Below are 27053 nucleotides of genomic sequence, written 5' to 3'. Positions count from 1 at the left end.
TCACCGTGTCACCCTGTCGTCACCCTGTCACCCTGTCACCCTGTCAGAGCTCATAATAACTGTTTAAAATGTGAGTTCATACTAACTTTTACTGTTGCCTGTCTGTGAAATAAAACCATGTAAATGTGTACTTTATGCCACGCCTCTGCCTCAGATCTTTACATGTACAACCAACCTTATGGGAGTTACTCTGTGTAATCAGAGGAATCAGAGTCATTCTGTGTAATCAGGTACACTTCCACATTTACATTAGAACCATTTCCTATAGGATGCAATTCCCTATGTGGTGTAGTTGGCTACACTGTTAGGTAGGTAGGTGTTTGGGTGGGCCTGGTCAGGTGGTCCTAGTCCACCAGGTGGTCCTGGTGGGTGGGTGGGTGTGGTCAGGTGGGCCTGGTGGGTGGGTGGGTCTGGTCAGGTGGTCCTGGTGGGTGTGGTCAGGTGGTCAGGTGGTCAGGTGGTCAGGTGGTCCTTGTCCTTGAGGATAGTTTAATATACTAAGTGGTCCAGAGAGTCTTACTGGATGAGCCCACTAGGTGGCGCTTTAGGCCAGTGGTTTTCAAACATTTTCATGTCAATTTGGCCGTGGACCCCCATCTGAACATACATATTTTGTGCCAGGGACCCCTTGATTTATTGTTAAATTAGTTGTACTTTTTCTGTAATTGTATTCTTGCTCTGTAAAGCACTTTGAGCTGCATTTCATGTCATGAAAGGTGCTTTACAAATACAGTTATTATTATTAAGAAGATTTGTATATATATATGTTTGTAATTCAAATCCCCCCCCCACATATTGTCAAGATGTTTTAAAAACTAGATCTACAAGCTCACAATGTGTCGTGATGCAAAAAAATGGCAAAAAGTGACAAGTAGGACAAAAAGTTAAGATATGGAGATCAGAGGTTTCTGCCTGACGACAACTATCACCCAGTCTTGAGAATTGGGACAAATCATGTTCTACCAAAACATTTCACATTATTTATTAACACCATTTTTTTTTAAAGTTTGAAAATATTCTTAAATGATTTATATATGAATTACATAACATTCATACAATATTGTGGTCTGCTTGCACTCTGCCAGAAAACACTCTAAGACAAGGATTCACAACTTCAAACTTTGTTTAATGTATTTGTTAAAATCATTAAAAAAAGTAACCATGTGTATTGATAACATCTGGTGTGTCAACCATAACATGTCAACTCTGTCTGTCCTTCTAAATACAAACTAAATTAAAGAAGAAGAAATGAAGTGTAATTCTATTAGCATTAATAGAACCTAAGCAACTTTGAAACATAATAATAAATAATAAATTGACAACTCACTACGACTGTGGAATAAAAAAACATAGCATTTTGTCAACTCACTCAGATATGCCATGTTATGGAGCTGGGAGGTTGGTCCATTACATGGTTTAATAGTCACTTTGATCTTTTATAATGTATTTTCCCGGCATAATTGAAGAATATATAAAAAAGCTAAAGGTTTTGTCCCGATTCTCAAGACTGGTGCTATATGTATTTACATTATTTAAATTGTAAAATGTGTGAAACAAGTCCTAACAGGATAGTATTAGTCATATTATTAGAATTATTAGTATTAGAAGAGCTGACAAGTATTTTAATGTTTTATTTAATATTTTTTACATGGAAATAAATCATGTAAAAACTGTAGGTCATAGAATATAAAGACTAAATAAACTGTAGGTCATAGAATATAAATAAAGACTAAATAAACTGTAGGTCATAGAATATAAAGACTAAATAAAGACCACACACACACACACACACCCCCCCCCCCCAACCGTCTTGTCTCAGCACTGTAATTATTCGGCCATCTTGGATCTCGTACATTCACATTCTGTAATCCCGTCCCAAGTCTCACGAGACTTTGTACCTCTGTTCCAGTCTGTGTTCATCTCTTATAGGGTGCGTTCAGAAATCCAGCACTGAGTGCACTGGCCAATACAAACTAACAGGCGAGTGCGCTCCGGTGTGCAATTTTCGAACGCACCCACAGGATGTTAGAGAGCAGAGAAAGAGGCAGTTAAACAGTTAAACATCCTCTCCACCAACACTGGCACCATGCCAAGGAGACTGGCACCATGCCAAGGGAAACCCAAAGAGGAAACTCTGCTACGCCTCAGCCTGTCAGGGAAACACTTCTGAACTCTATTATTTACACACCAGGCTATAAGACTAATTTACACACCGAGAATATCCGACCTACAAGCTCCCAATGTGTGGCATAGGGTTGTGAATTATGACATTGGAGGAAAATAGGAAAATAATCATTGGATTCTGTAAATTAAAAAAACAAATCTATGAGATTAAATGATCTTTCACAAACCTCATTGACAGCCATTTCTTTATTAAAAATGTTTTGGTAAAACTGTTGTAGGTCTATGTACAGTCAATCACATCCAATTGTATTACATTTATTATTTAACTATAATTAAACTATTTCAGACAATAAGCATATTTTACAGAAAATAAAATAATAGAAAATAGAAAATATTGAGCTAAATGCACACTTAGACATTCAAATGCTTATCTACAGTATCATTAAAAACTCATCCAACTACCGTAACTAATAAGTGACTAAACCTCTTAACTCCATTGGATCCTCTAACTGTTGTTAAACCATCTAACTCAAACTCAGTTTTTTCCCGTCTGACTTGGTCTCTTTTTACTCTTACAGTTCCCATTCTCTGGTGTGTAGGTCAGAGGTTATCTTTTGTTTCTACTTTGATTTTATTGTGATCGGTCGAGAAAAAGGAAAATATCAAAAAAGTAAACTGTTTGGACGGCTGTTTTTGGGAGCTATATAAATGATATATATATATTTCCACACACCATATGTTGTGTCTCAGTTCCCCTAGGCCGGGGCGTAAAAATAAAAGCTCAGCATAATTTGTCTCTGAACTGGAACTGTATGACTTCACTATCCCCCCCCCCCCCCCACCCCTTCCTACAACCCCTCCCTCCTATTGGTTCCATCATAACTACAACTGAACAGACATTCTATAAAATACAATAATAATAGTAATAAAAAAATAATATGACTCCACAATGACTACATATTATAAGTGCCTAATTATAAGTGCCCTTTGACCTTCTCTACAGCATGCATGAGTGCATCTATAGATCATTTTCTCTTTAACATTTCAACTCTAAAACATTCAGAACACATAGTTTACATGTTTTAACAGAAAGAGAATGTGAGACTAAACTCATTGATTCACATTATATGAGGAACAAAAACTATGTGACGCCAACCAGAACACCGGTTGTTTTTTTCTAAACTGGATCACACTCAGTTTAGAACTTTAGAATGAATACCAGGCTTTAGTCCTGGTGTAAAGTCTGGTGTAAAGTCTGGTGTAGAGTCTGGTGTAAAGTCTGGTGTAAAGTCTGGTGTAAAGTCTGGTGTAGAGTCTGGTGTAAAGTCTGGTGTAAAGTCTGGTGTAATATCTGGTGATGCAGAGGTTAGCTAATTGAAGAGCGAACAAAGGGGCGGAGTTTGGATGTTATCTACACTTTGGTGCTAAATGTTCTAGCAAAAACCTCCTAACTCCTCTTGAGCTGTATTTGGGTAAAGTGACAATAATATAAGTGCCGTTCAGGCCCAGGAGCAGATTTGTACCTTTGGGCCCCATGCGTTTTGTGTGTGAGCAGCCCATATTACTACACACCCACATGTGTATGTGTGTGTGTGTGTGTGTGTCTACAAGCAGTGACCTGGTACTTGTCACGTTGAATTCTTCCTCTCTTCTTCACTCAAACATCTCCATCTGGAATACAATAACACACACAACACACAATGTTACACAATAACACCACACAATCAAACACAATCAAAACACATAATGTTCATAAAAACACATTGTGTCTTTAATACAACAGCTACCAACGTGTTCTGAATTAAATGTCTTCTTTGAGCCTGCAGTCAAACCATTATATTCTTCATCTGTAAATAACACTTAATATTCCTGTAAACAGATGTATATAAATGACGTTACAGAAAAGTAACTTTTAATTGAAAGAAATAAGAACATGTTTGTTTAAAATGAGTGTAACAGTGTGTTTGAACACTGGTGGCGTGGTAGTATCAGTGGTGTAAAGTAACTACATTTACTCAAGTACTGTACTTAAGTACAATTTAGAGGTACTTTTACTTTACTGGAGTATTTCCAATTTTCAATACTTTTACTTCTACTCCACTACATCTCAGAGGCAAATATTGTACTTTTACTCCACTACAATTATTTGAAAGCTTTAGTTACTAGTTACTTTGCAGATATAAATTATTACATTATAAAACATACATTAACCACTTTAACCCTATTTTATACCTAGGCTATTTGAAAATAGCAGATGCGATGCATTGTGAGCTTGTAGATTTTCATACATTTTAGTACTTTTACTTTTGGTACTTTAAGTACATTTTGATACCAATACTTTTGTACTTTTACTAAGTAAATTTTGAATTCCGGACTTTTACTTGTATCAGAGTACTTCTACATTGCAGAATTGATACTTTTACTTAAGTAAAGTAAAAACATTTGAGTACTTTTTTTCACCACAGGTTGGCAGTTGTTTTCTTAGAGGTGCTGTGGTTAACACTTTGCTGTCATCACTATAGAAACAGACACTTACACGGTGCTATTGTTTGTGCTGACACGCACAGGGGGGGGGGGGGTCTGTGAGAAACTAGATGCACGGCAAAGTCGGCAAACTAGATGCACGGAAAATAGATTATTTACAATGTAGTCATTTAGCAGGAGCTCTTAATCCAGAGTGATTTACAGTAAGCAGGTAAACATGAGGTAATATATCACATGTATAGAAATTGTAATCTATAGGATCATAGGTAAACCAAGAACCTATACAGTATATCATCAGTCTAAACAGTAGAATATAAAATAAAATGTGTGTATGTGTGTGTGTGTGTGTGTGTGTGTGTGTGTGTGTTAAGGCATTCACGAATAGTGATTTTTAGCATTCGACTTATTCGACCTATAAGTATTCGAATATTTGATTAATCAATTTGATTATTAAAATAAAAAATAAAAAAACATTTGACCAATGGCATTGACGTCAGGCTCCTCGCCCGACGCGTCGACTTTTAGAGGACAGCCCTAACTACAACCTCACATACAGTATGAAATGATTTGACAACAATCAACCATGAATGGATTAGAAAAACTACCAACACCAGAGCTCACAGCTGCGTGTCTGCTGTAGAGCTTATTTTTTCTTTTCGAATAATCGACTTTGATGTAGGCCTACAGTGGTCGAATAGTGGTTTGATAATCGAATATTCAATGTGTGTGTGTGTGTGTGTGTGTGTGTGTGTGTGTGTGTGTGTGTGTGTGTGTGTGTGTGTGTGTGTGTGTGTGTGTGGAGGCCCACTGTATGGTGCTTAATGGTGCAGAGGTCAGACAGAAACCATGTATAACTTTGACTTGTTTGCTTTTGGTGGACAGTAGAACTTAATACAGTCTCAATCAGGATGAGGTGTAACACTAGAACACGTTTAAAGGAGCATACAGCCATGTGTTATTTGATGCTCTCTCTCTCTCTCTCTCTCTCTCTCTCTCTCTCTCTCTCTCTCTCTCTCTCTCTCTCTCTCTCTCTCTCTCTCTCTCCCCCCCATTATGTTTCTGCTTCACTCTGGGAAAGATTGAGTGAAATGCTATGTTTTTCAAATGAGTCTGATCACAAATTCAACAACATGTTGAATCAATGATGAGACTCCACTAATGCCTGGATAAAGTAAATATAAAAATATATTATATTATATGAACATATCATATAATATAATATAAGGCCTTTCATTATGTCCTGTATGTACTTCCAGACATCAAACAGTTAACATGGTGAGGCCTGCAGCAGAGACACAAACTGTGTTCTTTCACACATTAAACCCACAATGCAACACATAGGTAGAGCAGGAAGCTGATTGGCTGTTGTTCTCAGAAAACAGATGAACATCTGTGGTTAACATTTATTTTAAGGGGGGGTGTGCGTGTCCTTGCCAACAGTGTCAGTTATGAAGGACATGTTTACTGTGACACAAAAACCACTGTTTTTACAGCTTATGCCCATATATGGTCATGTGCATGTATGGGAACCTCGACTCACACATGAAACAGTTAACATGGTGAGACCTGCAGCAGAGAACAGAAACAGTGTTTTAACACATTAAACCACATCATCTTTGCACAATGCAACACCTACGTAGAGATCAGACAACTTACTGGCAGTGAGACCTTGTTCTCATGAAACGGATGAACTGTGGTCGGGGGGGGTGTACTGGCCTACAGAGCCGCCGATCGACCGATATGCCCATATATGGGCATGCCAATATACAGATCTTTTGTCTGTCTTTCTTCTCATGCCACCCCTTACAGGAACATGTCATTATGTTAATTTACACTGAAATAAAACACCTCACAATCATTATTTTAAACACAACTAAACTAAATCATCTTCTGCGTAGCTCCTTGTAAGTGATCAGTTTGGTCTTTTCAGACACAAAACTGGTTTGGTTAAATGATTCTAATGTCATTAATAAAACTGACTTTTACTCCAGAAAAGGTCAGGATTTAGAAGGTGTTTTTAGACACCTCAAGTCTAAATGGGTTATAGTAGAGCGGATAGTAGGAACAATCGTTCACTTTGTGATACAAGCGTGAAAATTGGCATGAACATTCCTTTAGGTCAACTCTTTGACTTTTTTAATCGAGCCACTCAAAAATCCAAGATGGCGGCCATTTTTCAAGATGGCCGATACCTTAGTGGGCAGTTAAGTGATATGATGGTTTATTTGGTGATACAAGCATGAAAATTGGCATGAGCAGTCTCTGTGGGTCACTTGACAATAGGCCACCCACAGCTACTTGAAATTTCAAGATGGCGGCCATTTTTCAAGATGGCCAACACTTTAGTGGAGCATTTAAGTTATATAATGGTTCATTTGGTGATACAAGCATGAAAATTGGCATGAGCAGTCTCTGTGGGTCACTTGACAATAAGCCACCCACAGCTACTTGAAATGTCAAGATGGCGGCCATTTTTCAAGATGGCCACCACCTTAGTGGACTAGTTAAGCTTAAGAAATCATTTAGTTGGTGATACAAGCATGAAAATTGCCATGAGCCGTCTCAAAAGGTCATTTGACAAGAAACCGCCCACAGCCACTTGAAATTTCAAGATGTCAATCTTTAAATGATACCTTTTCTCATAGAAATGTATTGGGTTCCTCAAAAAGCTCTGTCAAGAGAGGTTGTTTGACTGTGTTTTGTCTGACTCCTCGCCCACGACCTGTCCAGTTTGGTAAGACCTGTCAGGAGTTGCCTCCCACCGGCATAGCTCTCAGGGTTCACTGAGGTAGGCCTAAACAAGCTCCCTTACCACGACAAGGTAACAGTCACAAGGGAGGATATATATATATATATATATATATATATATATATATATATGTATATATATATATATTGTTTTTTTTAAACTAACAGCCATTACATGTGTCAAATAAATACTAAGGGGTGGGGAAACAAAAAATAAGATGAATAAATTAGCACAGTTGTGGTGCTGATAAGCACAGTTGTGGTGCTGAACGGACAGTGCTCCAAAATTATGAGTAATGGCTAATACTGAATGGCAATAGCCACGGAACCATGACAAACGATACTAAGGAACTAAACTGAAAATGTGCTTCACTGTTAGATATGGCAGTGGAAGGCAGTGGAAGCAATGTTACAAAGTAACAACTGAAAATTACACAGTAATAGACTAGATAAAAAGTAAAACATGATGCGTCGATGTGACGAGGGGAAGCCGAGCCATAGGCCTCCACTTGAAAACACAGAGGACAACAGGGAATAACTCTGGCAAAATAAACATGCAAATAGGTTCTAGCAGGGGCAACTACATAGGCATGTGAAACTGAGTCCATATCTGAAGCAGTTACACCTTCCAGTACATGCCTTGGAGCACCCACATTTGGTCAACTCCCAACAACTCTCCGCAATAGGTGGAAGTGGAGTCCAGAAGACTTTCCACTTCTCGTCCTGTTCCACCCATCCCCAGTCAGATGGGCTCGGCATTTGTGGATGTCGCTTCAATGCCTGTCCCCACACGTATCCAGCCTCATAAGAAGCATGTTTGGCATGCTCTTTGAGTGCTGCTTGAGTTGGTGGGATCAAGTCATATTGTCTTTGCTTTCTGGCAAAGAGATCAAGCCTGGCCTCGTTCACAGTTGTGACATCGCTGGACCGGTCATACATTAGATCTTCTTGGCCTCTTGACATGGATATCTTTGGTATCTTCAGTGTCTTCAGCAGATGTAGATGCTCTCTTTTGGGTCCTTTCCAGCTCTGTGTTGTTGAACCTAAGTTTACAGCTTGAATTATATTTTGCTCTGTTTCTTGTCGATGTGCTTTCTATGCCATCACCTTCATCTAGTCGGGTTGGACTAAGTAAGATAGGCAGAGCATTGATCTTATGAAATAATGGAACATTTCTTGCAATGGTATCATAACCAGTACGATCGTGCTCTCTGTTGAATAAACTCGGCTGAATGAGTTTTTCCTTGGTGACCTGCTGACAAATTAAACATTAATTAATTAGTTTTCACAACTGTTATGATGGCTTCTGCCATGTCTGCAGCATAGGCAGAGGCCGAGGGTTTATCCTTTTACCACCTTTTACCAAGCACTTTGATGTATGGGATACAACTAAGTTCGTGCCTTAACCCTACACTTAGTTCGATCGTTCATCCAATGCCATTTAAATCCTGAGCGATCTGTACACCATCCGGTTAACTAAAACCCCATTAACCTTGGCTCGGCTCTCCCGTGCTGGCACAACCTGTCAATTCAGGTGCGGCTATCTAACTGTTTTGGGGTAAATTAGACAGCATTTGGGATACCAACTTTCAATTAGCTGACATTGAACCCCAGTGATATATCACCAGTGTGCCCTGGTAGTGCAGATATTCACTCTTATCTAATCTATCTATGATCAACAAATCAACACAACTATATTGTGATGTGTTAAAAGTTGTTCTTTAGCATAATAATAATAATCGTCCTTAATGAAAAAAAAACATACATTTCTATGAGAAAATGTATCTTTTGAGGATCCAGGGGGTGGCCATCTTGAAAATAGAAATGTAAAGTGGCTGGGAGTGTTTTCTTGTCAAGCAACCCTTAGAGACTGCTCATGCAAAATGTAATGCTTGTATCACCAAATAAACCATTATATAACTTAATTGCTCCACTAAAGTGTTGGCCATCTTGAAAAATGGCCGCCATCTTGAAATTTCAAGTAGCTGTGGGTGGCCTATTGTCAAGTGACCCACAGAGACTGCTCATGCCAATTTTCATGCTTGTATCACCAAATAAACCATCATATCACTTAACTGCCCACTAAGATGTCGGCCATCTTGAAAAATGGCCGCCATCTTTGATTTTCAAGTGGCTCGATTAAAAAAATCGATAAATGACCTCTAAAGATGATCTGTACCAAGTTTCACGCTTGTATCACCAAGTGAACGATTCTCCCAAAATATTGCTTTTAGCCGCTGCACTATTAATAAAGTTCAGAACATGTGGTGTGATACAGCCTGGTGTCATGTTGTTCTGTGTGAACGTCACTCTGCCCTTATTAGTTAGAGAGAGACTCATAAGAACCACATGGAGGGTCGACTACATTCACAACACAACTCAATACTGTACATAAGACTACATTCACAACACAACTCAATACTGTACATAAGACTACATTCACAACACAACTCAATACTGTACATAAGACTACATTCACAACACAACTCAATACTGTAAATAAGACTACATTCACAACACAACTCAATACTGTAAATAAGACTACATTCACAACACAACTCAATACTGTACATAAGACTACATTCACAACACAACTCAATACTGTACATAAGACTACATTCACAACACAACTCAATACTGTACATAAGACTACATTCACAACACAACTCAATACTGTAAATAAGACTACATTCACAACACAACTCAATACTGTAAATAAGACTACATTCACAACACAACTCAATACTGTAAATAAGACTACATTCACAACACAACTCAATACTGTAAATAAGACTACATTCACAACACAACTCAATACTGTACATAAGACTACATTCACAACACAACTCAATACTGTAAATAAGACTACATTCACAACACAACTCAATACTGTACATAAGACTACATTCACAACACAACTCAATACTGTACATAAGACTACATTCACAACACAACTCAATACTGTAAATAAGACTACATTCACAACACAACTCAATACTGTACATAAGACTACATTCACAACACAACTCAATACTGTACATAAGACTACATTCACAACACAACTCAATACTGTAAATAAGACTACATTCACAACACAACTCAATACTGTAAATAAGACTACATTCACAACACAACTCAATACTGTAAATAAGACTACATTCACAACACAACTCAATACTGTAAATAAGACTACATTCACAACACAACTCAATACTGTACATAAGACTACATTCACAACACAACTCAATACTGTACATAAGACTACATTCACAACACAACTCAATACTGTAAATAAGACTACATTCACAACACAACTCAATACTGTACATAAGACTACATTCACAACACAACTCAATACTGTACATAAGACTACATTCACAACACAACTCAATACTGTAAATAAGACTACATTCACAACACAACTCAATACTGTAAATAAGACTACATTCACAACACAACTCAATACTGTAAATAAGACTACATTCACAACACAACTCAATACTGTACATAAGACTACATTCACAACTCAATACTGTAAATAAGACTACATTCACAACACAACTCAATACTGTAAATAAGACTACATTCACAACACAACTCAATACTGTAAATAAGACTACATTCACAACACAACTCAATACTGTAAATAAGACAATACCAATACAGGCTTAAAACTGATACATTTCACAATAAGAAGTAAAGTTTCATCACTTTGACAAAACCTATTTGTGTTATTTACAGTTTATATAAACTTGTGTTTCAAAAACTGTGACAAGTTGATTATTATTGGTTATTATTATTATACAGTGTTGTACAGCTGTACACTATGACTACATGTTATAACACCTAGTAGTTGGTAGAACTAGTTTATGTTGTGTAATCTGTATTAATGTAGTGATCTGTCTGTCTGTCTGTCTGTCTGTCTGTCTGTCCCCCCAGACTGATAAACACATATAGAACCTCAGAATATACTGTACCTTAATGTTGCATCTCCATATACCCCCCCCCTCCCTCTATCTATCTCTCTCTGTCAGTGTGTTCTGTCCACATTATGTTTCTGATTCACACTGTGTAAAGGTGAGTGAAATTCTGTGTCTTTCCAACGAGTCAATGTTGTATCTGTGATGAGACTCCACTAAAGTTAATGTTAAATACTAAAGATATGTTCATATAGTATAAGGTTTCATTATGTTCTGTATGTACTTCCAGACATCAAACAGTTAACACGGTGAGGTCTGCAGCAGAGACACAAACTGTGTTCTTTCACACATTAAACCACATCATCTTTGCACAATGACACACCTAGAGACCAGGAAACTTACTGGCAGAGAGACCTTGTTCTCAGAAAACAGATCTGTGGTCAACATTTAGTTTACGTAGAAAAAATAGCCTTTGCATGTTGCACTTAAAAAAACTTACAAAAAAAGTTACAAAGTGCTTCACAGAGATAAAAAACTACCTCTTTAAAACACACTTACCACGACTAAGACATTATCACATTTACTGCTGCTATTTCTGACAGGCAGTATGCTATGTGAATACATCCAGTCATCCACACAAAGGCTAGGAGTCTAAATACAATAAGAATAAACACAGATAGCTGTGTAATCAATGCCAAAATATTAGGACAACATTTATAAAAATGCCAGAATGTCAGGAAAAATATAAATAAAGTTTAAACCTTTTTTTTTACAAATTAAAACTCACAGGGACATGAAATAAATTGATATTACAGATATCTTCTCTTCAATGCATAATATCAAGTTAAATATTTCACAATGAATATTCATATTTACATATTCTGTTAAATTAATCCATGATTTATTAAATGTCACATAGATTTTCACCTGTAGGTAATGTAAACACTACAGCATGGTCAGTGCTGAGGAAAGGCTTTGATACAAAACCAACTAGACTACTTGACTCATGTCTAAGTCTAACCTCTATAATTCTATACGGTCACATTCTGATGTTAGTTTGTTCATTTAGACACAGAATTGTTGTTAGTGACACCGTTGTGCGACAGCGCATAACTTAGGCTTAATAAAGCCTTGGTTGGTCTTGGTTAAGATATTTGACTTTTACTGTCAGATCTGTACGGACACCAATAAGTCCAATAACCAGCACATGTGCACATCTCTCACGCAGACTGACTGCAGCCTGACAGCCTGTATCAGACACAGAGCACTGAGCAGCAGTGTTGCCATATTTTGTGAGAGAAATAAGCAACCAGGTCTAGGAGAACAAGCCCAAAAGAAGCAACTTAATAATAGACCACATGAGCACTTTACACCTATATGCATCGGCTATTTGAAAAGTCAATCTACAAGCTCACAACAACGTGAATACATATTCATTTGGGGTCCTTGACTGTCAAGGATTTTCATGTCAATGACATATATTATTAAATAATAATTAATATTTTAGAACCACTGGTTTAAACAACATTAGGAAGCCAGCCCAAAATAAGCAACTACACTTTAGAAGTCCAAAAAAACTCAACCCGCAACAACTACCAATATTTACAAGCGACTTTACAGAAAAACAAGCGCAAAGTCGCTTATAATAAGCAGACGTGGCAACACCGCTGAGCAGTCACAGCGAACGTAGCCTGCTAGTATTATGGGTCAGTCCACTTTCAATACTTTGAGGGGTAATAAAAGCGACCCCTCCCTCTTAGACTAATCCACGTTTTTACTGAGATCTGATTGGCTCACAGGACGGCTTGAACAAACACCAGACTGGGCTTCAAGCCAAAGCCACTGTATGTGTATTATGTTACCAACTGTGACGGCTTTTATACAACTAATACAACTGTTCTCCTTTATGTCATTTAATGTAATCCTGAATATTTAGTTAAAAGCCATCAGCATCTACAGTATAGTTGTGTACATTGTGTGTATATAGTTGTGTACATTGTGTGTATATAGTTGTGTACATTGTGTGTATATAGTTGTGTACATTGTGTGTATATAGTTGTGTACATTGTGTGTATAGTTGTGTACATTGTGTATATAGATACATAGTAACTGACCTGAGTGTATCTTCACCATGGAGTAGATGGCTTGATTTGCAGGATTCTGATCTGTAATGAACATAACAAACAACAAGTGTTACTACAATGACATAATATACAGAGAGATGAAACAACAACAATACCTGTGTGTTCAGTATTATTGTTTATATGAGTGTTGAGTCTCTATGATGATGATAATAATAATAATGATAATGATGATAATAATAATAATAATAATATAGTGTATTTTTGGTTACTTGTACCTCTCTTCTTCCTGTGTTGAGGTGTCTGCTTCACAGTCACAGCAGCATACGTCACATCTGGCCTCTGGCACTGAGCTGTAACACAACACATTAACATAATAACAACACATTAACATAATAATAACATAATAACATAATATCACTGAGCTGTCACACAACACATTAACATAACAGTCAGTCACACATGTTTATCATTGGCCCAGGAATAACAATTAAATAATGATTAAATGGTCAAACTGTTTTATTGTCAACTTCCAGAGGCCACTGACTATCATAACTGCAGGAGGTCTGTATGTTGTAAATATCAACATACACATATTATAGTACAGTTACACTAACCAAAATAGTCTAAATGACCTTTAGTTCACTTTATAGCCTCCCCTGCCTGTGCAGTGTTCTGTGTGTTATCAATGCTTGAGCTGTGTCAGCCATGCAGTTAAACAGACGGGCATGTTCATGTGTTTGTTAACTAATCTTAGTACCATAACACATGCATGCAGCTATGGCTGGAGGATGTCACCGAGACATCGTGACACCTGCCCATCTCAAAGACACCTGACTTGGATTAACATTAGTTAAAATAGCGTTCAAAACTCACACTTTCTGGGTGGGTGGGGGTACATGTCCCCCACCAATGCTGGAGTAGGATTAGCACCCTTGAAGTGACGCCACGAGACAAAAGACATATACCTCTTCCATTGGAAAATAGGTTATGTTTTCAACATGTGGAACAGAAAATATACTTGTCTCTTTATGTAACAACTGTCTGTTTACACAAACTGCTCTGCCAAAACACAATTCATAATGTTGGGATGGCCACATAATTCCAGGAGGCATAGTTTCAGACTTTAGGATGGCACCTGGGTGGCCACTACCTGACTACCTGTTAAATACAATTAAACATACTTACTTACTTTATGGTTTTATTATTGATATGATATTAAACCAGGCTGATCAGTGAGTCATCAGCATAATGAAGCTGTCTCCATAGTAACTGACCTGGGTTGACCTTCACCATGGAGTAGATGGCTTGATCTGCTGGAGTCTGATCTGAAAAATAAACATAACAAACATCAAGTGTTACTACAGTGAAATAATACAGAGAGATGAAACTAAACAACACAATAACTAAGTATTATTGTTCATGTGAGTGAGCTCAGTGTGGCTGTAAAATCCATCCCTGTGTTGCACTGATCAGAGTGTATTTGAAGTGTTAAACAGTGCTATAACACTGCTGTAGTGTGTGTGTGTGTGTGTGTGTGTGTGTGTGTGTGTGTGTGTGTGTGTGTGTGTGTGTGTGTGTGTGTGTGTGTGTGTGTGTGTGTGTGTGTGTGTGTGTGTGTGTGTGTGTGTGTGTGTGTGTATATATACATACACATATATATATATATATATATATATATATATATATATATATGTATATATATGTATATATATATATATGTATATGTATATATGTATATATATATGCAATTTAGTTTTTGGAGCTACAGTGTGCCTGTGGCCCCCGGAGGACCCTGATGTGGCCCCTGGTGGGACTATCCTCATGTCAGACCCCTGAACAGTGGGTTTAATGTGGATCGGAGCGACAGTGCGCCTCTCAAGTCTCCATGTTATGTTTGTGACGTCTGTCCACCGTCCACCCACCCTCTAGGATACTTTAATATAGGATAATAAGGTGTGTGTGTAGTGTGTATTATGTGTGTGTATTGTGTATCAGTGTCAGTGTACCTCTCTTCTTCTTGTGTTTCTCTGTCTTCTTCACAGTCACATCAGCATATGTTACATCTCCACCCTGTCTGTCTGGTCTAGAGCCTGACACACACACACACTTTTTATTTTCCTGTTTTCTTCCAACATGGCTCTGACAGCTGTCAGGAGAAGCTCTTGTTGAGCCTTAACAACAGATTATGAACAAACTGACCTGTGTTGATCTTCACCTTGGAGTAGATGTAATGTAACCAGTTACTTTTATAATGCAGTAACTAGTAAAGTAACTAAGGCCACGTTTAGACGACAACGCTCTCTAGTGAAAACGTCATAGTGTTGTTGCGTTCTCACTTTTTATGTTGCCTTTAGACGGTGACTCACCACTGAGTGAAAACACTGTAGTGTGCACAGCTGATCTGTGAGTTGCCATGTCCGCTTATTATAAGCGACTTTGGGCTTGTTTTTCCTGTAAAGTTGCTTTTAAATATTGGTTGTTGCGTGTTGCGGTTTTTTTGGGCTTGTTTTTAAAGGGTAGTTCTTTTTTTTATTTTTTATTTTATTATTGTTTAAACAGTCCTCAAACATGTGCATGTCAAATTAAAGTATTTCTTCGCAGACCCCCATCTGAATTAATAATAAAAAAATATATATAAATATACACATATATATATATTCCACATATTATTTTACTATTTAACTTTTTGAAAATAGCAGATCTACAAGCTCACTGTGAGCTTGTAGATCTGCTATTTTCAAATAGCCAATGTAGTGTATAGGTTTAAAGTGCTAATGTAGCCTATTCGCCTCTTTAGGGCTTGTTTTCATAGAACTGGCTGCTTATTTCTCTCACAACATCTGGCAACAACACACATATTGCCGTTTCCTCCGTCTACATGGAGACGGGACGCGGAGCGCTGTCAAAGATTTCCACTCTGGAAGGTAGTTTCACTTAGTTGCGGATTCAAGCCCCGAAAACACTGTTCCTGTCTAAACTGATTTATTTTGCCGTTTTCTCTAGAGACCGTTGTCGTGTAAAGGGGGCCTAAGTTACTATTTTAAAGTAACTGATTAACTGACCTGTGTTGATCTTGGAGTAGATGTAATGCAACTAGTTACTTTTATAATGCAGTAACTAGCAAAGTAACTAAGTTAGTATTTTAAAGTAACTGATTAACTGACCTGTGTTGATCTTGGAGTAGATGTAATGCAACTAGTTACTTTTATAATGCAGTAACTAGCAAAGTAACTAAGTTACTATTTTAAAGTAACTGATTAACTGACCTGTGTTGATCTTGGAGTAGATGTAATGCAACTAGTTACTTTTATAATGCAGTAACTAGCAAAGTAACTAAGTTACTATTTTAAAGTAACTGATTAACTGACCTGTGTTGATCTTGGAGTAGATGTCTTGTTGTCCTGCAGAGCTCTGGTCTGGAAAACACACAGAACAACCAGAGGAACTGATTTAGACAATCTGAGTCACATTGTCTATATTGCTGCTGTATTTAGACTATGAACTAATCATTGGTGTGTTTTGGAAACACAATGTCATTAGGAAACGTACAACAGATACCAATGTACATATTTTTATGAATTTTATTACGTAGATACATAACTACTAGAACTATAGCTACTATACATTTATATAAAGCAATTGTTCATTATTAGATTGTGTTAATAATGTAGGTATTTAGCCTGGTCATTGTGCTTGTAAAGAGGTAGAGATATAATGGTTAGGAATTAGGATTATTATTGTCATAAACACAGCATTTATACATTCATGCTGCAGCTGATCAGTTATACAGTATCATTGTGACATGTGAGCTTGCAGATCTCCTTTTTTATAATGTGTACGACGGCAAATCAGACATGACAAGTCATTATCATACACTGATGTACATTGAGCGAATATACGTTTATTTTATTCATTTAACTTCTTTGTCTGCATTATTTTGCCATTGATCTACAGATCATCATCCTAACAACTCACTTTCTCTCCTCTTTTTGATTCAGTTTGTCCCTTCCTCTAACTGTCATACTGGCTGTCACTTCTGGTGACTTTCTTTTCTTTGTAATCTATTTGATTTGCCCGGTGTTTGACCGGTTACTGGTGGTTTTAAGAACATGTTATGAAGTGAGCTGTGAAACAAAATGGAGGAGGGCGCACACCAGTATTGGTGAGGTGCTGCTGACCTCGGTAAGTAAATATGAAAGTAAAGAAAAAGGCTGGACCTTTATTTGGAAACCAACGTTTCGACTACGTAAGGTCTTCTTCATTCCCTGAAGAAGACCTTACGTGGTCGAAACGTTGGTTTCCAAATAAATCCTGCATCGTGGCTACGAGTGTGCAGCCTTTTTCTTTACTTTCACGAAGCAGACTGCTCTGTCTTTGATCCAGGATGACATCGGCTCACAAAACACTATGTTGTAGTAATTAATTACAGAGACCATTTCACTAAAATCACAATGCAGGCTCCTCTGGTCATCAGTGTTTGTGTTGTTACTGTACCTCTCCTCTTCCTGGGTTGAGCTGACTGTTTTATTCTCACATCAGCATACGTTACATCACCTTCACTCAGTCTGTCTGTACTACAGCCTGTAAAAAAACACACACACACACACACACACACACACACACACACACACACACACACACACACACACACACACACATTTAACATCAGCTCATACTAACATCAGCTCATACTAATTATACATAATGAACAATGATTACCATTACATCAAGGAGGTAAAGTTTTCACCCGTCTGTTTGTCCGTCTGTTATCAGGGTATCTCTAGTTATCAACAGATGAACACTAAACGTATCTAAATTATATCATCTGAAGGTTAGCCTTTAGCTGAAAAAGCACTGATTAATTATTCACACTGATTGGCCGAAAGGATGTGTGACATCATCATGTCACAGAAATGCACATAACTTCTGAACAGATTAACACAGCACCACAATACTTTGACAAAAGGTTTCTCATGAACCCAACTTTGATTCATTGTCAACCTCCAAAGGCCATCGAGTGTCACTTCATGTGTAGAATAATGTATGTTTAGTTTGACTTTATCTCAGTGACAGATCAGGCAACTTTTGTAAAACACTGGAAATATGTTAATAATCCAGTCAGGTAGGCTCGGGCTTTCACCAACTAGTCGACTACTAGGGGAACTGCTAGTCGACCTTGTTTTTTTATTTTTACAAATTCCTACAAGGTAGCAAGCTAATTTCAACTATAATCACACCTGTACAGTTTTCTTTTTCAAATTACAAACATTATAAACAGAACATAATAGTGTAATGAAATGCTGAGTTAATTAAATACAATTTTATTAACTCGGCCGCCGCACATAGCAGTGATCTGGTGTGTAGAGGGCTGTACGTGGTGAAGTTAGGTTCAGGTTGGATATTCACCCAGTTGGATAATATCCAGCTGGGTGAATATCCAACCTGAAACCAACAGTGTTGCGTTAGAGTCACAGCAGCAGGTGAGGGCGGCCACAGCTAAACAACAGGCCGCTCAACATTTGTTTGTATGGAAGTATTTCACTGAAGATGTGGACAAAAAAACGGTAGCAACTAGCGAGTAGCTTAGCCTGCCTTGTTATTGACTAGCCATGGATCAAACAACGCTCGTCCGTCACGAGCGTCATGGCTGAACTTCAACCTGGTGTTTGCACTTTCTCCATTTACAGCCCGTACATCTACATAAACGTTCACATTTCAAATATAAAATGCTTACCCCATGGCCACGTATGTTACAATTATGTACGGGCCCGCATAAGTACCCGTATCTTCCGTATTGTTCAATCAAAATAACTCCGCGACCATATCAGTTGGGAGTTGTATTGCACTCTGATACCTTAATACTCTATGAGAAAATGGCCACCTATCGGATTAAAATGCTTTTTATTGAACAATACGGAAGATACGGGTACTTATACCCGCCCAAAGTGAATTGTAACATTTGTGGCCAACAGCTGGATTTATTGTGTACTTTGTTTAACGAGAGACACTGCAGATACAGTCATTTTGATGAGTCCAGTTTCCATTCCTTATTGTAAGCAGCTAAAATGGATGTGAATTTTGGCAATTGTGAAATGCTGTTCTCAACACGTGTGTTTGTTTGTGTATATCCGTTGTCATGGCAACCTAGCTGCTGCGAAATGCCTTGCCCCAGAGCATCTTTATTATTACATAATAGGTCAACTCGACTAGTCGACTACCAGTGGGTCAAATTAGTCAACTAGTAAAAATCACTTGTCGTGAAAGCCCTACCGTGCCTTTTTTTGCAAACTGTTAAAAAAGTATTCAATGTGTGCGTGCGTGCGTGCGTGCGTGCGTGCGTGCGTGCCTCTGTATTTCTTCCACAGAAACAGACCCAGGATCAGCAGAAGGATACAGACTCCAGCCACCAGAGGGTAGAAGTATGGAGACACAGACGAAGACTCTGGTTGGTCCTTGTTGTTGGAGTTTGAAGTTTCTGAAGCACAATGAGACACAGATTCCACTTAAACACATTGTAAGAGTCGTGAATGTCCTTTAAATGTCAATAAATAAATAAACGAACGAACGAACGAATGAATATTGTATTTTTGACTCCACTACCTTTCTAGGAAGGTACCCCTGAGACCCAACCACTTTTTCAAAATAGTGAAATTAGCAGTTCTACTAGCTCACAATTTGTCACATGGGCGACAGGTTGTGAGCTTACATGTCTACTTTTTTATTTTTATGTATGAATTTCTGTGGAATCTACATACATTTTAATACTTGATACAAACTCCAGTCCACTCCAAATTTGACTACGCAACTTTCATTTGTAGTTGAGTAATATTTGACAAGGAGTATCTATACCATATAGATAGAGTAATTTGTCCACCACTGCTTTTAAACTCTTATCTATTCACCGGCTTCGAATGCTATCAATGCATTGAATGGGAGATTATCACGTTTTATCAGACCATTGAATGGGCGAGTAGGCGACGAGTAGGCGATATACTGACCTACCCGCGATTTGTCAGAGCATTCATTGGGCGTAATCAGGAGCTACTGACCTACTTGGAGGCGGAGCAGTCCCCACAACAATATTTACGATTCTGTGCCTATCGGTACATAACTCCAACGGCGCTGAGTAGGCTCAGGAGAACGTCACACCGTTCAGGACGGCAACTCAGTCGCTTTAGCTCCCTCGGTGGTCCTTCACGGGGTGACAGTTCGCCTGTGACTGCGCGCCTCCGTCATGGTCCGAAACCAAAACCAAAACCGAAACTGAACTATTTAAGTCATCTCCGTTGGTAGGTCAGTATGTCTTGATAACACCCAATGAATGGTCTGATAAATCGCGGGTAGGTCAGTATGTCGCCTACTTCGCCCATTCAATGGTCTAATAAAAGGTGATAATGTCCCATTCAATGCATTGAAAGCATCTGAATCAGCTGCACGAATCTATTAGAGTTTATTATCTGTTTATTCATCATTATTACAGGACTCACTTATCACTTCCATCCAGCTCTCTGGTGACTCTCCAAGGTCAGAGATGTTACACTTGTACAATCCTTCATCAGACTGGTTAACATGGTGGATGGTCATCTGTCCTGTAGACTCTGTTCTGATGAAGGATCCGTTTAGATAGAAACCAGCTGGGAGGTCAGAGGATATTTTCTTTGTTGGCTTGTCTTTGTCTTTGGACCAGCAGCGCAGTGTGACATTCCCTCCCTCTGTCACAGGATGTTCAGGACTCTCCAGGATCACATGTCCATCTATAGAACCAACAAGAAGGACCATACATTAATTATATACAGTAATATTATCGTCTCTGTCGGGTAGAAACCTCCTACCTCCATATTCCAAGTTTTTTATTATTATATCAGTTCTATTGAACACCCTTTACGTCTGTGTGTGGGTTTTACAAATATTGAACCAATGAAAAGTATTAAAAAGCTCTTCTGACTAAACCTCCTAATTCCACCTTGTGGAGATAGTTGTTTTGTCCATCATTGATTAGAATGACCAAGTCAGACGGAAAATGTATCTCCACATTAATGGTGAAAAACCTCCTAGCTCCACTTGAGCTCTATGTGGGTAAAATAATATAATGTATTTAATATAATAATAATATAATATAATGTATGTGGATTAAGTGATGATAATATAATATATTTAATATAATATAATGTATTTAATATAATATAATGTATTTAATATAATAATAATAATATATAATGTATTTAATATAATAATAATAATAATATATAATGTATGTGGGTAAAGTGATGATAATATAATGTATTTAATACAATAATAATATAATGTATTTAATATAATAATAATATAATGTATTTAATATAATAATAATATAATATAATGTATGTGGGTAAAGTGATGATAATATAAGAACACATTCAAGTATCTGACAATGTATAAAGTCACCAACTTTCATGAGGCATATTATTATTATTTTTTTTTTTTTCCTGAAAAGTTAATATTTTGGACATGGCTGGTTTCTGCCCGACAACAGAGATATGCATGTAAAACACAATTTGTTACAGCGAATGTCTTGCACCAGCATTGTCGTTGTGAAGCAGTTTTTACTTAAACATGAAATGTTTAAAAACATGACGTGATGACATATATAGACCTTGATTTCATTCACTTGTGTGATTCCTCCATTCACACCTGTTAGGTAATTAGGGAGACACTGTTGGGCTGCTACGTTCTTTATCTAACCAAAGATGACGGCCAGACGGTGCATTACTCGTTTTAAACTTAAGCAGTACATCAGGGGTCGGCAACTGAGATTGTCCTCGGGCCAATATTATTCCCAGACATTCCATGGCGGGCCGGACGTCTGGCGCGTGCGCGCCCGTAAATGCGTGCGCGCGCGAAAAATTTCAAGTCTAATTCGGTCTAATTCGGGTCTATTTGACCAATATAAATCAACTTTTTTCTTTTTTTTTGCTGGAAAAATATTTGTATGGTGTCTTTTTTTTTTTCCTCCATTTTCCTCTAATCTAGCTATAACATTTTAGAAATCATTTAAAATGCATCGTGTTTATGATCACTTCAAAAGTGGGTTCAGGTTCTATAAATAAGTATTATAATTATTTCAACATTTATTTTTAATACATTTATTTCTAAATTCTTTGGGGGGGGGGGGTCCAATCTGAAGCTAGGGGACTAGGGGCCGCGCCTGGCCAGAACAAACAAAAAAAAGTTAATTTAATAAAAAACACCAGTTCAGTAAATCATTCATACTGTATCTTTACTAATATGTGACTGATGGCACCAGCAATGTGAACATTAACATAATTAAACCGACTTAAAATCAGACCAAGATAAAAGCTGAATCCACTTGATCATGGAGTGCTTGATTTCAGAGGCTCTTGAAACTAGTGCTACATTAGGTATAATAATTACAATGCGCCATTTATTAACTAAATAAAAAATACTATTAGGCTTTTGCATTGGGGGCGCTCGCTGTTATTTGTTCAGTCTGTTGCTTGATTGCAGAAAAAATTTCAGCTGCTGCTAGTGAGCGAGATACAGACAACAACAATGGCGCTATCGAAAAGTCTGAAGAGGAAAGTTGACAGTGAAAACAGAGTGTTTAGAGAGGAGTGGACAGATCGGTATGTGTTCATCTTACCTGGTTTCACTAATGCAAATCCCATGTGTTTGATCTGCAACAGACCAGTGTCTGTTTGCAAAGAATATAACATTAGACGGCACCACGATACGTAGCATCCCACCTTCAAAGTGAATTTCCCACCAAAATCAGAGACACGAAAGAAAGAAATTGAAAGACTGAAAGCATCTTATGCACGCAGCAACAGTATCCTGGTGCGAGGCCTCACATCGCAACAGAAAGTGACCAGTGCTTCTCTAAAGGCGTCCTGGGTGCTCGCAAAGCACAACAAGCCCTTCACAGAACTCGCTACCGACAAGTCTACTGATGGTATCATTGTGTCAGTCAAACAGCTGTCCCTGTCTGCTAGGTCCGCCAGGCTCAGTGGCGAGCTAAAGAGTGTTATGGATAAAGTGATGCGAGTCATTAACTTTATCAGGGGTACGTCGAGCACCCAGCATCGGCTTTTCCGACAGCTAGTGGCTGAGTCAGAAGATGCTTCCTACGACGATCTGCTGCAACACAATGACGTGCGCTGGTTGAGCAAAGGCAAAGCATTGGACCGCTTCTGTGGACTAATAGATGAGGTCAAGGCGTTCCTTAAAATGAAAATGAGCAAGACTAAAGCAGCAGCTGACCACCTTGCCCTTCTGGGAGATGTAAAGTTCATGTCCAATGTAGCTTTCTTATCTGATATATTTGGCCACCTAAACCAGCTTAACCTCCAGCTACATAGTCCATGAGCCAGAGCCCCAAAATTGAGCAATGATTATCGAAAGAGTGGGCAAAACCAAACCTATGTTAAATTGTTCATAGGGTCAATACGAGTAAATAAATATATGATAACCTCTCCACAGGAGCAGCTTTTTCATGGTTATCACACATTTTGTTATTTTCCCCATACGTACATGACAGGTGAAAAAATGACAAAATTTAAAAAAGAGTTATCAAAATGAAACTTCCTGAGTTGATTACTTACATGAAGACAATGATTTATCGTATTACAAGTTTTCTGAAATTGTATATTTAAATATGCAAATTAGGCATTAGGAAAATATGCCCACATTTGCATAACTGTCCAGAATCAACATTGGAACATTGGACAAAGCCAGAGACAACATACTTATTTCATTTTGTTAAGATGTTGGAGTCAAAGGTTTTTAACGAGGGAATATTCAATATCTGGCTCAATTTTGGGGCTCTGACTAAATGCCTAATTTGCATATTTAAATATACAATTTCAGAAAACTTGTAATACGATAAATCATTGTCTTCATGTAAGTAATCAACTCAGGAAGTTTCATTATGATAAATCTTTTTTAAATTTTGTAATTTTTTCACCTGTCATGTACGTATGGGGAAAATAACATAATGTGTGATAACCATGCAAAAGCTGCTCCTGTGGAGAGGTTATCATATATTTATTTACTCGTATTGACCCTATGAACAATTTAATATAGGTATGGTTTTGCCCACTCTTTCGATAATGAAATCTTGTCTGGCTCATGGACTAACAGGGGAGAGAGAAAATCATAGTGGACATGGTCGAAAAGCTCGAGTCATTCACAAGGAAGCTGGAGTTGTTAGAGACAGACATATCCACTGGCAGGCTCCTACATTTCAGTGCACTAAAAAAACATGGATCGGGACATGTGACAGAGCTGATGACTGACTTCATCAAGCAGCTACGAGCCAACTTCACGTCTAGGTTTGATGACTACTCTATCCCAAAAGAACTCATTGCCTTTGTACGTGACCCTATCACAGTGAAACCAGGTGGAGACTTCTCCTCCCAGGCGAAAGAAATGATCCCCTCGCTAGATGCGGCTGCATTGGAAATGGAGTTAATTGACTTCCAAACAACCTCCCTGGTCAGCGATGCACTCAAGAGTGCAGAGTCCATGAGTGCCTTTTGGGTGGCATGCTCAGAAGAGTACAGTAACATCAAGAGACTCGCATTTTATGTGTTCACAATGTTCCCTTCCACCTATGTATGCGAGTCTGCCTTTTCTTCTATGAATGCGATTAAGACCCACGAGAGGAATCGATTGACACACAAAAACCTTGAGAACTGCCTGCGGATTAAAGTGACGTCCATATCACCAGACATCAAGCGAATAGTGACCGACGGGAGGTGCCAGTTTTCACACTAAGTGAGTAGGCTACCTAAGCCTGTTATTCAATAGCCTAATTGTATTTTTAATTTAGTTAGTTAGTTATAAATGGCGCATTGTAATTCTTCTAATGTAGCGCTCCTGCTCTGTCGTTTCAGGAGCTTCTGAGATCAATCACTTCAGTGGATTCAGCTTTTATTTTGGTCCGATTTTAAGTCTGTTTAATTTCATGTTCACATTCCTGTTCTGTCACATTTCTGTTTCTATTAGTAAAGATAAAGTTTGAATGATTTACTGAACTGTGTTTTTATTTCATACCATACTACTGCTTGTTTGCTAATTCAGCACCAGGCGCTGTCCACTGACTTTTTTCATATCATTGAGCGAGCGCCGCCCACGTTATACCCCGCTGCCGTGCCTGTCATTCACTCTCAACATGGAGTAATATAATAGTCATTATTTAGGTGGGGATAGTTTCTGTATTTGGACATAATAATTATAATAGCCTATATGTGAGACTATCGGTCTGATACTGTATTAAAAAAAAAAGAAAAACCAAAAAATTCAAAATTATTTTTCAAAAAAAATAATCAAATTCTCAAAATTATCTCACGGGACAGATATTATTTCTGGGGGACCAATTTTGGCCCGCGGGCCGCCTGTTGCCGACCCCTGCAGTACATTCAAATATGTATCTGAAAACATTTGAGGTGAGAAATAAGCAATGCACTACATAAAGGTGTCTCAGCAGTGTCTACAGTATCTCTCTCTGTCTGTCTCACTGCACAACGAGACACAAACAAACAAACAGCTGCCCATAGCCAGAGGGGACGGTACCATCGGTCTCACACAAACAAACAGCTGCCCATAGCCCATAGCCCGAGGGGACGGTACCATCGGTCTCACACAAACAAACAGCTGCCCATAGCCCATAGCCCGAGGGGACGGTACCATCGGCTGTGACAGTGATTGGTTGAGAAACACCACACCTCTGTTTCTGAACTAAGCTTAGCAACACAATTAGCAGTAAAGCCATTTCATGACATCTTTGTGACAAATTGTGACATCATATCTCTTCAAAGGAATTAACCTTTATCTGTGTTAACAATGATAGTGAATGACGTCTGTCTAGCCACTACAATATATTGGTAATATTGATGTAAATATAGTGATTATACCATAGATCATAATGTTGATGGACTGGCTGCGTTCTCTTGACTTGGAGGACTCACACCAGTATTCTCCATTGTCCCATCGATAGACTTCCATGACACAGGACTCTCCTGCACAAAATCACAATGAAAAGAAAGAGAGGTTTCAGTTAAAAGTATCGATCGATCGATCGAGATGACCCATCCTATATGTGTGTAGTGTTGCTGTGATCAGGGCCTGCGCGTCCATACAGGCGACATAGGCGGCCGCCTAGAGCGTCTGTTTGGAGAGGCGGCAAAAAAAAGCCGGGGGAAAAATATATATATATATTATATATTTTAATTAATTTTAAATGTTTTGATAATAAATCGGTAAAATCAGGCAAAAATAAGAATTAAATAACATAACCCTAACCTAACCCTAACCCTAAAACCGAAATAAAGTAGCCAAAAACAGAAAATAAAGTATCAGAAACCGGAAAATTTCGCGCGCGCGCAACGGGTCCCCCGCATCAGAGGAATCCCCGCATCAGAGGAATCCCCGCATCAGAGGAATCCCCGCATCAGAGGAATCCCCGCATCAGAGGAATCCCCGCATCAGAGGAATCCCCGCATCAGAGGAATCCCGCCTAGGGCGCTGATCAGCCCAGAACCGGCCCTGGCTGTGATTCTAATTATTGTTCTCTATTCTTGTGTAGGAGGAGAGGGCCAACCTGCTGGGATGTGTCTTGGGAATGAGACACACCTGATCCCAATCATCCCCTTGGGTATAAAAGCAGGCTGGCCGAGGGTATTGTCTTTCTCTCTCC

At 38.3% G+C, this 27053-nt stretch overlaps 1 protein-coding gene across 1 annotated transcript in view; it reads right to left on the bottom strand.

The window, feature by feature from the left end:
* Positions 1 to 3001: 3001 nt before the first annotated feature.
* The window catches only part of LOC308075752 (uncharacterized protein), a 183717-nt gene continuing 159665 nt past the window's right edge, over positions 3002 to 27053 (bottom strand). Inside the window, exons 10-13 of the mRNA XM_080415700.1 lie at positions 14635 to 14685; positions 13636 to 13710; positions 13391 to 13441; positions 3002 to 3795 (exon numbers count right to left, since the gene is read on the bottom strand). Coding sequence (XP_080271826.1) covers positions 3782 to 3795; positions 13391 to 13441; positions 13636 to 13710; positions 14635 to 14685 — 191 coding nt within the window. The 3' untranslated portion in view covers positions 3002 to 3781. The remainder of the gene's footprint in view (positions 3796 to 13390; positions 13442 to 13635; positions 13711 to 14634; positions 14686 to 27053) is intronic.

Source organism: Gymnoscopelus braueri, assembly GCF_963280865.1.
Source record: "Gymnoscopelus braueri genome assembly, chromosome: 20".
NCBI classification, from domain to species: Eukaryota; Metazoa; Chordata; class Actinopteri; order Myctophiformes; family Myctophidae; genus Gymnoscopelus; species Gymnoscopelus braueri.
The sequence above is the reverse complement of the archived record's forward strand: the minus strand, read 5'-3'. Positions and strand labels throughout refer to the sequence as shown.